This window comes from Sturnira hondurensis, unplaced genomic scaffold (assembly GCF_014824575.4).
Source record: "Sturnira hondurensis isolate 20B ecotype Veracruz unplaced genomic scaffold, ASM1482457v3 Scaffold0022374, whole genome shotgun sequence".
Classification (NCBI taxonomy): Eukaryota; Metazoa; Chordata; class Mammalia; order Chiroptera; family Phyllostomidae; genus Sturnira; species Sturnira hondurensis.
The window spans coordinates 113,990-130,190 of NW_028095005.1; the positions used below are offsets into that span (position 1 = coordinate 113,990).

General features: G+C 39.4%; 1 protein-coding gene across 1 annotated transcript in view; it reads left to right on the forward strand.

The window, feature by feature from the left end:
• Positions 1-13,379, forward strand: part of MTHFD2L (methylenetetrahydrofolate dehydrogenase (NADP+ dependent) 2 like) — a 96,883-nt gene extending 83,504 nt beyond the window's left edge. The window contains exon 8 of the mRNA XM_037035506.1: positions 12,876-13,379. Within this exon, the coding sequence (XP_036891401.1) occupies positions 12,876-12,988 (113 nt within the window). The 3' untranslated portion in view covers positions 12,989-13,379. The remainder of the gene's footprint in view (positions 1-12,875) is intronic.
• Positions 13,380-16,201: the final 2,822 nt, after the last annotated feature.

Here is a 16,201-nt window from a genome sequence, read left to right on the forward strand (position 1 = left end):
ACAAACCTGTACAATAAATTCTGGAGATCTAATACTACACAGTGTAGTGATTATAGTCAGTAATACTGTGTTATAAACTTCAACATTGCTGAAATACTAGATCTTAATTGTTCACAGCACAAAAATAAATAATAATTATGTGACATGATAGTAGTATTAACAAAAGATGTATTTGTACATTTCAATACATAAGTTAACAAATCAACAGGTTGCACATCTTAAAACTTCACAATGTTATATGTCAATTATATCTCAATTTAAAAAAACACATAGTGCACGAGATTTTCATTCTGGGCTGGGACACAGTGGGGGCGGGACTCTCTCCTGGTTCTCTGCTCCTCAATGCCCTCTTTGCCCTTTGGGTACTCCTGTGGGGTTCTACATGACACTACTGCAAGGCACCCTCCCATGGACGGTGCCCTCCTGAAGTTGGGTCACCTCACCCTTCAGGCCACAGGTGAGAGGGGGATGCAAGACCAGCACCAGCTCAACTGAGTGACCAGGGAGGTCAGATTTCATGATGGAGTCTGTGCTTGAACTTGGGGAGAGATGTGTAGATGAGGAGGGGGCAGTCCTAGATAGGGAGGGAAAGAGGGTCCTTAGCCTAGCTTCCCCAGAAAAGGAAAGGAAAAGAGACTGAGCTAGTTTGTCCATCTACTTTCCGGCCTGTAATTAGCTGTTTTCTTAAACTGCACCAGGAATGTGATGCCCCCATGCCTTAGAGGGGACACACAGCTGAGCCCACCTCCTATTAGCAGTTTCTTCCTGAACCATAACTCCAGGCACAGTAGAGAGCCAGGGTCTTCTCTGACCTCTCACAACACCCCTTTGCAGACAGAGCTGAGGAGGTCAGTGGGAGGAGTAGGGGCTGCCCATGGCCCTCGTAGGAACCCCTGGAAGCCAGAGCGAGGTTTGGGGCTGGGATGCAGGAAGGCAATGCTATAGGAACTTCAGACACAATAGTGACCTAAATAGGCAAAGTTCATATCCACACATAGCTTACCTTCCAGTTGGAGGAGGCAAAAAATAAACAAATACATACCAGTACATGTTTGTATAAAATATTAGGAAGTATTCAGTGTTACAAAAATAGAACAAGATAAGAGGATTAGAGAATTATGGAGTGACATTGTTTAGAAAGGATGGTCAAGGAAGGCCCACTGCTGACCTGAGCAGAAGGAGGGAGAGACTGTGTGGATACGTGGGAGAGGAGGTATCAGGCACCTGGAGCAACAAGTGTGAAGAACGTGAAAGGCAGCATTCCTGGTGCAGTTACAGAGGTAGCGTCAGGGGTGCCAGATCGTGTAGGGCCCATGGACCATGGAAAAGAATTGAGATTTTATTCCAAGTGTTATGGACAGCCATTGGAGGATTGGGGGGAAAGAAATAAGTCGACTTGTACTTTAACAGTGCCACCTTGGCTACTGAATGGCAGATACACCATAGAGAAGTAAGGGTATAAGTAGGGTACCTGTCAGGAGGCTATTGTAATTACCTAGGTGAGAAATTACCCAAAGTGGGTGTGGGCCAGCTTGGGAAGGAATGGAGGTGTTAAGACATGGTGAGATGGTAGAGATAATTTAAAAGGAAAGTTAGAATGATTGGGTAAATGATTAGATAAAAAAAGAGAAGAATCAATAATGACTGTAAGAATTTTCCAATGAGCAGGAGTGAAGGTGCCAGTTCCAGAATACTTTTGAGATGAGTCTGTGGTGATTGATGAAATTCACCTACATTTGAGTGTATTAGGTGGAGAGTGGGCACTGGGAAGGCTCTTTACAAGTGGAGGGGCCTGCAAATCAAAGGCAAAGAGGAAAAATTACAAAAAGCCGTTCGTTCTTAAAAAGCCCAACGTTGTTAAATGAAGGAAGCATGAGATTGTAAACAGTTGTGATCCAAATGGCTAGAGCCTTGCCTTGAATTCTTCCAAAGAATCTCCACCGAACAGAAAATCTACAGCAAAGGAACCCTATAATGTAGGATGCCATTTGGTCAAAATTATTCTTCAAACTTGTAACCCAGCAGTTAAAACATGAGAACAAAAGCGGGTCTTGAATTAGATAGAAGCCCAGTGCTATTCTGAGAAAGTACTGGAACTGGAACTAAAACCTTTGGAGTGCTTTTAAAGCAGTTTGCATTTAAATTTCCTCTTTCATCACAGTTGCTTCTCCAGATGTCTTGTATATGCACAGTGCCCTACATCTGAAGTCTGAGAGTCACCTTGCACTCCGTGCTCTTTTTATATCATGTCCAACCTTTCCTAAAAGATATGGAGTCAGGCTGGCGGAGGATGGGATCTTAGCTCTCTGTTGCTTAAAACAATTAGGCAAATCGCTTCACCTCTCTAAGACTTGATTTTATCATCTGAAAACTGAGATAATAATGCCTATCTTATAAACTTGTTTTGAAGGTTAAATGAAGTAATCACCTCACATGAGCTGATGCATGTGACTTGCTGAGCATGATGGCTGGTGGAAAACAGTGCAAGTGTGTGTGAGTGCATGCACACTAGTCACTTTTCTCTCCATTCCTACTGTAGATCCAGTAATACATCACTTCACAGTTCAGTTACCAGCCTGCTCCTCACTACCTTCCTGGCCTCGGCTCTCTCCTGGTCAAGTCTGTTCTTCACCCAACAGTCTTATGCATAAATGTTAAAGCACTCGTACTCATCCCCATCTTCTCCCAGCTCCTACAGCAGATCTCATCTGACCCACTCTTTCTCTGAACCCTATACTACCTTGAACTTTTAATGAGTTATTCCTCACTAACTTGTATGCCCACATAAACTTCTTGTCCTACATTTCTTTTGTATCTCCATCCCCCACCTGGTCTCAGCCATCTTGTCCCAGCATTGCTCATTTTATAACCATCCTCTGTACTTGTAAATCCCCAGTATTACTCTTACAGAAATAATTATTTAAAGTTGTCTTAGTGGAGACAAAACTCCTACTAAAGGTAACATCAAACAAGTTATTGGTCTTCAACAGTCCAGATCTAATAATGATACATCCATTGAGTCATTTGCTGATTCACTCGGCCCATATTTCTCACACAGCACACCTTCAAGGTGCTGCGTTATAGCCATGCACAGGAGAGACAAAGTTCCTGATCTCTCAGAACATGTATTCTCTAGATTATATGTAAAAGCAAGGTTTTTTGGAAGTGGTTTTGGCACTATTTACTCCCCACTGTATATGGTACAAGATGGAAGAATAAGAGTACATTACCAATCTCTAAGGAACTTGGGCAATTTTTTAACTCTATCACCTTCATAGAATTTTACAGTATTATAAAAAAGACAAATTAAAGTCACTCCATACCAACTCAGTTGTCAGTGTGAATTATTTAATTTGATGATATGTGTCTTAGTCAGTTTGGGCTAGTATAATAAATCACCTTGGCCTTATCAATGTAAAGAACAAGCATTTATTTTTTACAGTCTGGGTGCTGGAAGTCCAAGGTCAGGATGTCCTCGTAGTCAGGTTGTGGTGAGCACCCACATCTGGGTTGCAGATAGCCAATTTATCACTCTATCCTCACATGACACAAAGAGAGAGCTCTCTCTGTTTTTGTTTGTTTGTTTGTTTGTTTTTTAATAAAAGCACTAATCCTATTCTTGAGGGCTCCACTCTCATGACTTAATCACCTCCCCAAAGTCTCACCTCCTTAACACTGTCACTTGGAAGTAAGGTTTGCAGCATGTGAATTTGGGGGGACCACAAACATTCAGTCCCCCAAAATATGGTTGCTCAGTCTGACTCAAAATATCAACTAATTCTGGTAGATGACTACAAGGTAGCCCCAAAGTGGAGCTTTAGCCTAAGGGTCGACCTCATCCCCGAGGTGATCTCATCCGGTCTTTCTGAAAAAGCTGATGGAGATTTGCAGCAGCCTCCATGAGAGACGCCGTTGCTGTCACTGTGAGCAGAGGGCCCACATGGGTCGTTTCACACATGGATGGGACCACTGACGGTCACTGTGAGACCCCGTCGGCAGGGAGCAGCCCGTCTTCCCTGTTCTTACAGCATGCACAGATGCTCCTTCTGAAGTTGAGGTCTTTGAAGTCAGGTCCGCTTTGGAGATTCTCTTTTTAGTGTGATGCATGTGACATTGAATGATCTACTCTTACAGCGAAGAGGGAAAGTTGAAGCACAGAAAGGACATCCACAAGAGCGAGAGCCGTGCCTGGGTCCTCTGCACGCCCTCCTCCTTTCCTTACACTTAATGATGAGGTTTGGGGGGCTTTTTGCAGTTTCTTAAGGCCTCATATTAAAATATAAGCATTTATGGGAGGGAAATATTATGTCGTAGTATCTTGGGTGATGGCACACTATTGAGATCAAGGCCCTGCCAAGAGATTAGAGGGCACTCCACAGGCTGTGCAGTTTGCAGACTCCGCACTCTGATGGGAATGCTGAGCGGCTCGAGGAGAAGGGATTGGGAAAAATGACAGGTGTAAATGGTGATTTTGTTTTTTTTAAAAAAGGCAAGAAAGGAAGACATTTTTAGTCATGCTAGAATACTAGAACTATCATAGCAGTGATCACTAGTCCTGACCACTAACATGGAAACTGGCAACGATAGCTGAGAGAATCCATGGTCAGAAAAGGGCTTCCACTGGTGGGTCACAGAGGTCATGGTGAGCAATTTTGAATGTCCATGGGGTGACACATTTACTATTTGGCTCCATTAAATGCTTCTGAGTGGTATGAGAAGTATTTTTACATATTCACATTTATAAAGCAGGTATACATACATATATATATATATACACATATATGTATGTGTGTATATAAATATATTTTAATTTAATACAAAGAGAAAAGTAACTAAAGCAAAAAAAAAAAGGTTAGCCACCCTACACATATAGATAGCATAGGAAACAGAGGAAAGGAGTCTTTATAAGTACAGCTCACCAACTTGATGAAGCCAATACGATTTGTATAGAAATGCGGATCAGAGTGTCATACTCTTGTACTCACCCCATTAGGGCATTAATCCTGTCTGTCCCATTACTGCCCCACAGGGCACCATGATAATAAATGTCCTAATGTGTGTAGAAATCTTATAGAAACCACAGGAATCAGACAACCAGAGGAATGTAAGAGAAAGCACAGTAAGTTGCCTCTAGGGCCCCTGATTCCTTGCTGCCTGACAAGAGTTCAGTGGCGAGCCACTCACTTGCCAAGGAGCGCTTTCCTCCCTCCGGTTTATCATGTGCTGAAGTGTCGTTTTTATACCGACCATATGAGAAAGTGGAGTGTTTTCCGTATTACCTCCTGAGTCATACTATTTCTCTATGCCAGACAGGTTTTTCTGGTTGTTATTCATGTACTTCATTCTGAAGCCTGTCTCCCCTTCATTATAGTGGATACGTTTTAAAGGTCATGTCTAAATTGCCTGCATTTAAAAGCATGGGAAAATTCTGCAAGCATTTAATTTAGACAATTATAAATATATGCATATAGTAGGAGGCTGAGATTTACATGAGAGGAAATTGTTTTTCTGCTGCCTTGTCACGGGTAAAGAATGATCCCTTTTCCTTTCAAGGAAGGGAGTTGGTTTTAAAAGTTAGTTGTAGCACGGTTGGGAATCGGACATGGGCCATAGAGTATTTCCTTCAAAGTGACAGAGAATTGGACGGAATAGAAAGGAAAATGAAATAATCCTACAGAAACTCGAGACATCAGTTTCCTCCACCCAAAAGTAGATTTATAAAACACAAGTATATTCTTTGACTTTGCCAGAATAAACCAATTGAAAACCACACTAGAAAAATGAATTCTGTTTAGGTACATCTGAACATTCTATTATTGGATATGTCTGGAGTAGCATGTAATGTACTGAAGCAGGAATGCACCATCTGCCTGAGAATCAGTGAGTTTTCTCACAGAGTATGTTTGGTGAGAGTTTGGGTTATTATGGTCAGGCCCCGGGAACCCACAAACATCAAGTTTCCAGGGGAAATAATGACATAGAACTCACAAGCCAGAGACCCCCCAGGGTTCCCAGTAAGAAAAGGTTCATTATCACATACTTCTGCCTTTACTCTTGTTAAAGGGCATCTTTTTTTTAAATATTTATTTATTTTTAGAGGGGAAGGGAAGTAGAGGAAGAGAAACATCAGTGTATGGTTGCTTCTCCTGCATCCTCTGCTGGGAAATGGCCCCTGCCAGGAATTGGCCTGCAACCCAGGAATGTGCCCAGACTGGGAATCGAACCGCGATCGTCTGGTTCGCAGGCCCGTGCTCAATCCACTGAGCTACACCAGCCAGGGCTAAAGGGCATCTTAATGCCCCTATGTCGCTGTTAGTTTTGTTCCTGAGAAATAGTTCTAAACTTTGTGACCACGTGTCACTCCTGGGTTTTGGGGAGGCACAGACATACACTGACCACCTAGTTTCTTCCATCAGCCTTATCATCACCTTGAATTTTGAACATGAAATGACTTCTGCTCCAAAGCTGTTGTTCTTATGGTGACTTTGAAAAATGCTTGTCACTAAGCTAGAATAATAAAATGATGTCAAGCCAAGTCTGCCTTAATTTTTCCGTTTAGAAATCTGAAGTCAGTAACATGAAAAAAAGTGTCTCTCCCCATAGTGGAGAAAATGCAACACAATAGATCAGATGTATTTTCCAGGTTGAAAAAGGATTTCCTGGGTAATAATTTAATAACATGCAAGAACCTGAAACTTAATGAAAGTACAATACGGATTTCTCCTTTATTTTAATTTTCTTCTGAAAATTATTTAGTAGCACTCATATTTCTCTTCAATTTCCCATATTGCATAACTTGCTATTACTAAATATATAAATAACCAAGCTCATTCACAAAAGACTTTCCTAAAAGCTTATTTACCTTGAACACAGTAACTGTAGCTGCCAGTCGCCTAGCTTGTTTTCTGACCCCTCACCTCAAGGTCGTGCAGCCCAGGACCATCTCCCAGCTTCGTCTCTTCTGTTTTCACCACATTCTTTCTTTGGTCATAAGAAAGAATTTCTTTCTCTTTAAGCATCTCCAATGCATAAGATTCGTTGTCAAGTCCAAACCTCCCTCACTTTTACCGTTCACTATGGCCACGTTGCATTCTCTCCTTTCTCACCCTTTCATGCATTTGTGAGATCTGAAGCTTTTCCTGTCACTTTACAAGCAAGCATTTCTCTGACCCCCGTATCTGACTGATGTTCCTGTTTGAGGTGCTTGCGCAGGTGCCAGAACTTCTTCCAATCTTAGCACATTTCACTTCATGTCATTACTTTTGTGTTCCTCCTGCCCCCTACTCCAGGAGATAAACCAATTTCATTAAGGAAATGTGCGAACACAGAACAGGCAGTGTAGTTTTCTCTGCATTTGACCTTATCCTGCCTCAGAATGAATATATATACGTATATACATATATACACATACATACACACACACACACACACACACACACATACACATTCCAAATTTTAGAAGTGCTTTAACTATATATGCTTTATATGTGTGTGTGTTTATATATATTCCAAGTTTTAGAAGTGCTTTAACTATATATACTTTATGTGTGTGTGTGTGTGTATATATATATATTGTGTATATATATGTGTGTGTGTATGTATATATATATATTCCAAATTTTAGAAGTGCTTTAACTGTCGCTCGTAGGTTAATATCTGAAATGCTCGGCCTTACCTGCTAGGCTCTCCACGAGCTGGGCTTTCCTCCTCATCTCCTACCACTCCCCCTTCACTCCTCTGTATCTACCACACTGGTCTTCTTGTGGTGTTTCCAAGAGTTTGTGCTACTTTCTACCTGCAGGAAAAATGTTTCCACCTTTATCACAGTTCCCCCTACTAAGAACACAGTCTACTGCTCACCTCTTCCTTTTACCTGGGAAAGTTCAATTCATCCTTCAGGTTTCTGAACTTGACATAGACAAACCCCACATATGTGTGCAGTGCTCAAGCTCATTGGGTCATCCTCACATTTACATTGCAGTAAACCTTTTGTTTGTAGCACACTTTATAGTCTTATTCAACTATTATTTAGGCAGTTACGTCTGTAATGTGTATCTCCAAACTGGACTCTAAGTTCCAAGGCAGAGTGACTGCGGCTGTCTTTCTCATGTTTTCCATTTGTTGTGAATCTATCTGGACTGGTTTGTGGCATGTGTGGGAACAGCGAATGATTGAGTTGGGAAAATATGCAAGGATTAGGAGATAATGCAAAACAAGGATGTAGGGCCAGAGTAGAAAAAACCTTAATTACCATTTCAAAGAATGTATATTTTATCCTAGAGACAATGAAGAATTATTAGATATGGATGAGCTGAAGTGATGTAAACTGTGTTTTAAACACTAAATCTGGTGGCGGGTTATATGGCTGATATGGTAGAGACAGGAACCAAGAGACTAATAATAGGTTGTCAAAATGACTGCACACACCTTCAATCCTCATATGCACAGCCCCTAGACAGTGTGACGTTGCTATTATTCCTATCTCAAGCCTTTAAATTTGAGTTTGACCATGTGAAATCTATAGAATTTACTTTACAGGGCTTATAGAGAGGTCATTCAGATAAATTGTCACATTAATTGTTGCCTTTGCCAAAATATTCTTACTTTCAGAAACCTACTGTAAACATGACCATGCCATTTTCATCTGAATCTCATTCCTTAGAGCAAGTCCCATGCAGGTAACAGGAGTTCATGATTATTTTATTCACCTCCATTGTCAAAAAGTTTCAGTAACTCTAATATCACATTGACTTTATGAAATTGAATCTAACCCTGGTTTTTGAAATACCTGTTCTGAGTCTCTCCTGGAAGTGCTGATATCAATCTTGATAATATCTGATTCTCATCCTTGCAGAACTTGGGTGCTTTCCTTCAAACACACATATACTCCCTCACACCTAGACACACAGTAAGTCACTGAGGGACGCTGCTGCCTTGAAATGCTTCTGTATTTCTTTTCCATGGAGCATATAGAACACCTTTGCCCGACACATTATAGGATTAATCTTTGAAAACATCATCTTCTCTAAGCTGGTGCAAACACTTGTCTACCCTGAGGGGAAGACTGGCCAGTGAAAGATAATTCTTGTTAACTTACTCTCCTGCAGACATAATTGGGGGAGATGCTTTCTAGAGTAGCAAACATGCACTGAATTTAACTCTTTCTCACATGACTAATTTTAGTCATAAGCCACCTCTAATACTTCATAAACACATTGCTTGGGACAACTGTGAAATAGTTGTGCAAAGTCATTAGACTAGAGAATTTCTTCTAAGCGTTGGCATCTGTACCCCCTGACATTTGCCAGTGGCAGTCCCCTACCTTTCTTGAGAAGTCACTTACCTCCATATCCTAGTCCTTATGCAAAGAGACAAAGAGTAAATACACTAACACTAGTTAGCAGTAAATAAATGTTTCCAGGGGTGGGCAAAAGTAGGGGTACAGTTGTAAGTATGTGAAACACAGTTTATTCTTTTATTATTGTTATTTAGTATTATATTATTTTCCATATGAACAACTGTAAACCTACCTTTGCCCATCCTTGAATTCCTTTCTCAGACATAGACTCATGAAAATGAAATCCAAAGGAAAGGAGACCTTATGTTTTTTTAATGGAATTTATCGCTGCCTGCCTTCTAGAACTATCTATAAACTTTGTTTTTTCATCTCTCCACTTTCTTTCAAAGATACAGTATATCTGAAACAAGTATTTAAATAAGCAGGCATGTTTACAGTGATATCATAAATTTCTGCCTAGTTAATAGTCGACAGGGCTCCGGTGATGCTACTCCGTACTCATGAACGTCCAGGGAAGCCCTGCACCAGCAGGAGGAGACTCATCACCCACCTCGTATTCCAATTCTGTGATGTGATAGGTAGGCCAGAGTTAATGTGTGCTTGTTTCCACCAGTATACTGTGGAAAAGTGCAGACACCAAGGAAGGTATTTTGTGCAACAGCTCGTTTACACTCTCTCTTCCTCTACCCAAAGTCACTTTTTGTGCACAGGAATGCAATAGTAACCATGCTGTAAAAAACATAAGCTGGTAAAAAAAAAAAGAGGCATGATGCGTAAGCAGACCAGTGGTTGATGTGTTCCGATGACGAAGATGTAAACAACTCAGACTGCTAAGCCAGCTGTGTCCTCTGAAGTGGCGGATTTCATCCAAAAGTGATGTGCTATGAGTTCTCGTAGTAACATTATAGGAACATGACTGTATTAGAACTTTTTCCTGTTTGTTCCTTTTTCCAGAGTGTCCTGCTAACTCTTTGAGAAAGGAGTTCACTCCTGGCCCATGAGCCTCTGTTAGGGCTTTTCTACTTGTTCAGGTCACGGCGACGCAGCTGCATCGGGCTGAGGTAGAATTCTGTCCCAGAACATTTCCAACCTGGCTTTGAATGATGTCTCTGTTATATGGGAGAATTCTACGTCGGTGACTGCAGGGAACCACACTTCCTCATCTGGAGGAAGAAATATTTAATTATTTCTTAGTTAAATAATTAAATATTATTAAAATAATGTATATAAAGCTCGTGGCCAGTAACAGGGGCTCAACTGATAGTAGCTCTGGTTATTACTATTTTTTCAATATACACATAATTCCAAGCCACTTTACTTTTCGAAGTTGGACATTAAATCACATAAAAATGATTCCTTGATGTTCTTCATGTCATCAAGTCAATTTATTGAAAACTGAAAAATGCAGTTTGTCCTTCTCAGGAAAAATGAGTATCCTGAGTTTTCCAGAACATTCGTTTGAACTAAATTGTTTGGACATTGCTTGCATCCAGTCAGAACCACTGACACATTCCTGCAAATTGATTTTAGATGTTAACTTTCAAGGGCAATTAATTTTACTTTATCAAAACATAATGGATACGTAGCACGTACATGAAGGCCAAAGGTTGAAGATGACAACCACCACCACCACCACCACCACCACGAAGACTCCATCCCAGCGCGGTCTAAGTTAAGGGAACTGGTGTCTAGTTAAGGGAACAGCACGCAGTGTGAGTTCCATAATGGAGGCAGTTCCTGGAAACAGAGATAGTGGCACTTTTCATTCCATGTGGGACGGGTGAGATCTTGAGAAAAAAATTATAGACAGGTGACATTTCATAAGCTTTTAAAGACTGACAAGGAGTTTCTTATTTGGATGTAATAAAAGAGTATCCCAGGTGGAAGGAATAGCTAGAACAAGGGAAGGAAGGACTAATAATTCATAGCTATTTACAAACTGGCTGTGGACCTGGTCCGTATGTTTTTGGATGGAAATATGGCAAGGGCATCTTCCAATAGATAATCTTTTTAGTAAGATTGAAATATTACCTTCAAATCTCAGTGATCTTATTATTTTGTTGTTGTTGTTGCATAGCCTGAGAAGATTCGTGATACACCCTAGCTGGGGGTTTTTTTGTGTGTGTGATATCTTTAAACTTATTTGGACTTTTCTGCAAATAAAAAAATATTCCTTTGCTTTTCCTGTGACTTAAAAAACAATCACTGCAGTATGCTACCTTCAGCTAAGGTAAATGCAAATTTTATAAGCCATATTTCATGAAGGCAATATAAATTGTACAAAAATAATAAATAAGATGTAGGAAACATCTGATCTTGATTCACGTAGAAGCGTATAGGAGCGAACTTGTAAAAGGCTGTACACCTAAATAACATGTGACTAATGATATCACATTATACATTAGAGAAGCATTCTCTCTGCTCACTCTGTAAGAGTCGTCTGGGAAACCTGATTGTTCTTCCTCACATGGCGAAGCACTAAATCAGCAGGCCGATGCATGGAGCCATTCAACGGTAATATTGTGGGGTGAAGATGTTCTTAAACAAAACATGCTGGAAGTTCTCTGCCATTTTCCTTTAGTATATTCCTGGATGAAACATCTTCCTGCTTCAGAACAGGGCTATGTGTATGTGCTCAGTAATTCAAATACATTTAGTGATTTGTATCAGACTTGAACTGGAATGTATTATCTACACATACATGATGCTATTATTGTAACAGGAATATTACAATTTACCAAATAGTGAGTGCTGAACTGTCTATACCCTGGCTCTCCTATGTGACCATATCAAGTATTGTAGAAGCACTGAGCTGGAATCACAGGTAGCAGAGTTCGTTATGGTGTGTAGATCTTCATCATGTGAAACAAACTGAGTTGCACGGAGGTTCGATCTAGAGTTTTCACCTTTTTGTGTTTTTTCTTTATCCACATTAGGTATCATACACAGAGGCATTTGTGTACGTGAGTGTGTATGTGTTATAGCCTACTCCATTCTAAACATAATTTGAGGTTGTTTGAGTTATACGTGTAAAGCAGAACAATCTACTGTATTCTGTTAAGTTAATTAGACGGGGGGGCCAGTGGACTGAGATGGCTGTGAGGCAGCAGCAGCCCATGGAAGCAAACCCAAGTCTCAGCCTGTAAATGCATCAAAGTCATGAAATCAAAACCTAAAGACCACCAGTCACAAACAGCCAACTAGGTTTGATATTATTACCCATCAATAATCTCCTGACTTTGCCTCCCTGTTTTCTCTGTAAAAGTCTCTGCCTAATCAGTTTGTAAGTTATATAAATGTCTAATTACAATCTTGTACAACTTGAAACTAATATAATATTATATGTCTACTGTAATTAAATTTTTTTAAATTTAAAAGTCTCTCCTGAGTTCTCATCATTGGAACTCCTAACCACTGCTGGTTTGGCACCACCCAACTGCAATCCGTAAATGGTCAAATAAACCTTTCAAATAGTTCAAATGCCTCAGTTTATCTTTTAACGGTTCAGTATGTTTAAAAATATAAAATTCTCAGAAATTATTTAGAGGTTAAGAGTACTCTCTGTTTCCTCCATTAGCTGTCAAGAAGAAGGCTGGCTTTATCACTCCAGTGCCAGGAGGCGTGGGGCCCATGACAGTGGCGATGCTTCTGAAGAACACCCTCCTGGCGGCGCGGAGAGTCATTTACTAGGGCCACAGGAAGGAACACAGCACGCTGAAGTTATGCTATTTATTTATTTGACAAAGGGGGGAAAAACTTTATATTTTACTACAAAGCTATTTATTTCTGCATTATTTATTTTTTCATGGATGGAACCATTGTGGATGAGAGGATTCATGTAACTTTACATATTTCCTGCTAACAGATTTTGAGTTTTAGGGGGGAAAAAACAATTCCAATGAAAACTTTGGTAACAATTGTTCATTTTGTGAATAATATTTGTTCATAATGTTAAAACCAGTAAAGGGCTCATAATAAAGAATATATTTTTGACACAATTAAATATCATACACTGTATGTTTTCAACAAATGCTTGTCAGCCAAATGGGCACCCATGAAAAATGTAATTTATGTTTTACCATAAAATACTCCATTTTTATATATTTTATGTGCTACACATATACTTAAAAAGAACTAACTTGCTAAAAGAAAGATAAAATATGAAAAAATAAAATCTTAATTTTATGTCTCTCCCAGATTTATCCTGAGGCATCCTAATAAGAAATGATGTTCCATTCAAGGAAAGAAAAATATACAAGGAAGACCAAAAAATGCAGTACTGCTTAGTGATTATTTCAAATTGTAAAGGACTACTTATTATAATAAAAATGCAATAAGAATGTATTACGTTTACACGTAATGTTTTTGTTCTTCTACAATATAATGTGGACAGTTCCTTCTTTGAGAAATAATGGAAAATCCAAAGCAAACAAATACACAAAACAAAACTAAGATAGCCTTTTCCTACAAATATCAGAAAAATATATGACAGTATAAACAAGTCCTTTATTAAAGAATTGTTATGCTTTTTTCAAAAGTTTGAAACTCTAATGGGAAAACACACTTACAATGGGCGGGTACTAAACATTAAGATATGACTAAAAATCCACTGTTTTTCTTGCCCACAGCTCTTCCCTCTTCTCTTACAGCATTTGGTTCTCCAAGTAGATGCCTTGTTTCTAACACAATTTATATTAGGAAACACCTGGGACTCTCAGCTGCAGGGTATTTTGAGACCGCTCTAACTACGTCAATGTATGGTTTTCATACCCAAATCCCAGTATATGTGTGTACCAATACTGATTCTTACCCAATGCATGTCTTTAACAGTCTTATACTTTATCATTTATGTGAAACTAGACTAGATGTTTATAATTAATAGCATTTCAACTGCATAATAAAAGCAATTTGAATAAGAATACCTGTCTTCTTTTTTCCTTAAGATATCTGTAAGTTTCTTTGTGTATATGTGTGTATCTATTACAGTATACTGGAAAATGTACACATTTTTCAAACATGAAAGAAAAGGTTGTATAGCCCATCCCACAGTCAGCCAGGGGTGCCCAACCTTTTGCTGTCTCTGGGCCACACTGGAAAACAAAGAGTTGTCTTGGGCCACACATTAGATACACAAACACTAACAAAAACTGATGAGAAAAAAAGGGTTTTAAGAGAATTTACAATTTTGTGTTGGGCCGCATTGATAGCCATCCTGGGCCATATCCGGCCCGCAGGCCATAGGTTGGACATCCCTGGTAGACCATCTTTGTCTGATAACCCTGACAGAAGTTTAAGTTCAAAGCTCCCAAACATTTCAGAAAGGGCCTCTTTAATTTTTAAGGACCATAAATTCCCCAAACAAAATGAACCAAAATGCACATACACAGAAAAAGTGGCCTGTCATTTGAGCCTACCCTGCTCCCCTCCCAAAATGCAGGAGAGGGAGATTGTTTATTAAAGTTTGCTGCTTCTCTGCTAGGCTAAAATTCAAGAGAGAGTCTTTCTAATAACTAATTAAAACAGTGTAAAAGAAAAAACTATTTTAACATTTGTTAAAAATGGTAAAAAATACTCATTCAAGATTATTGCAATAGTATCAAGACTGCAGCAATAGGGAAGATTGAACTCGACTCCCAATACAGCAAAGACAGATGGGGATTTGTAGACGATGAGCGGAGTCAGTGGGTCAGCGGGTGAACGATTACTAAGAGGAACTTAATTAGACATCAAGGGTAGGGTGATTCTTGCTAAACTATTTTACTACAATTCTTGCTAAAAGGCAGGCAAATGACTTATGATATCAAGGGTGGGGAATGGGAAACTTGATCTGATATGAGATGGGGGTCCGTCAACTTACTTAGCTGGATTCTTTTCTAACAGATGGCTGAGCAGGCCAAGTTGAGACTATTCAAGAAGAGGACTCACAGGAACTTGACTAGGGTTTGGTCAAGGAGGAAGCCTTTTTCAACACATAAAAGAGATAAAGTTGGTTTGTTGGTACCATGATTTTATTTACAAATGTTTGCAGTCTATAAAAGGTAGACATGATAACCTTGTGCAGGAGCTTTGGAAAAGTAAACTTTCTTCTCCTACAAGTATCTGTAAAAAGGATCCTACAGACTGAATAGGCCCTGAACAATAATATAAAGATGTGGAGGTGAGAATGAGTTTAGTGAGTGTGAAAGCAACAGTTACAGTCATACTAAAATGAAAAGTGTGTAGAAATACAACTGACTAAGTATATGGAAATAGATTAGGGAAAGCTTGAATAAATTAAACATACCAAATAGAGTGAGTTATGAGAATTTTAATTAGAGCCTGGAAGATGTTTTCACTGATTAACAAAAGGAAGTTAAGGGAGATGATTTGGGATAAGAGATAATAATATGTTCAGTTTAAGAAACGTTGAGTTTGAGGTGATGACAATATATAAATAAAAGCCCTGATGTAATACTAGTCTAGGGAGAGAAAAGGGATTATGGTTAATGATGAAAACTTAGGACACACCAGCATGTATTAACCACTAAATTCCTAGTCTTATTGATCATTGTACACACCCTGTGTTCTCTACACTCATTCACTAGTAACTGTTATCCTTATGTGAGGGCCTATCAACTGCTAAATGCTTTACTTTCTTTTTGTTATTGACAATTCCCATTTGATAGATGAGAAAATTTACCTTTTGAGGGATTAAAGTCTCATCCAAGGCCAAAAGAATACTGAAGGTGGTACTGGAATTCAGAACAAGTCTATTGGGATGAAGTAAGTCAGAACCCACTGTCTTTTCACTACATTGTTTTGCTGGCCCCTCCCCCACCAAAAATACTTTCTCTTATCACTCTTGTTCTACTTGTTATTTAGGATTCACTTCAAATGACACTTACATAAAAACTGCCATGAGAG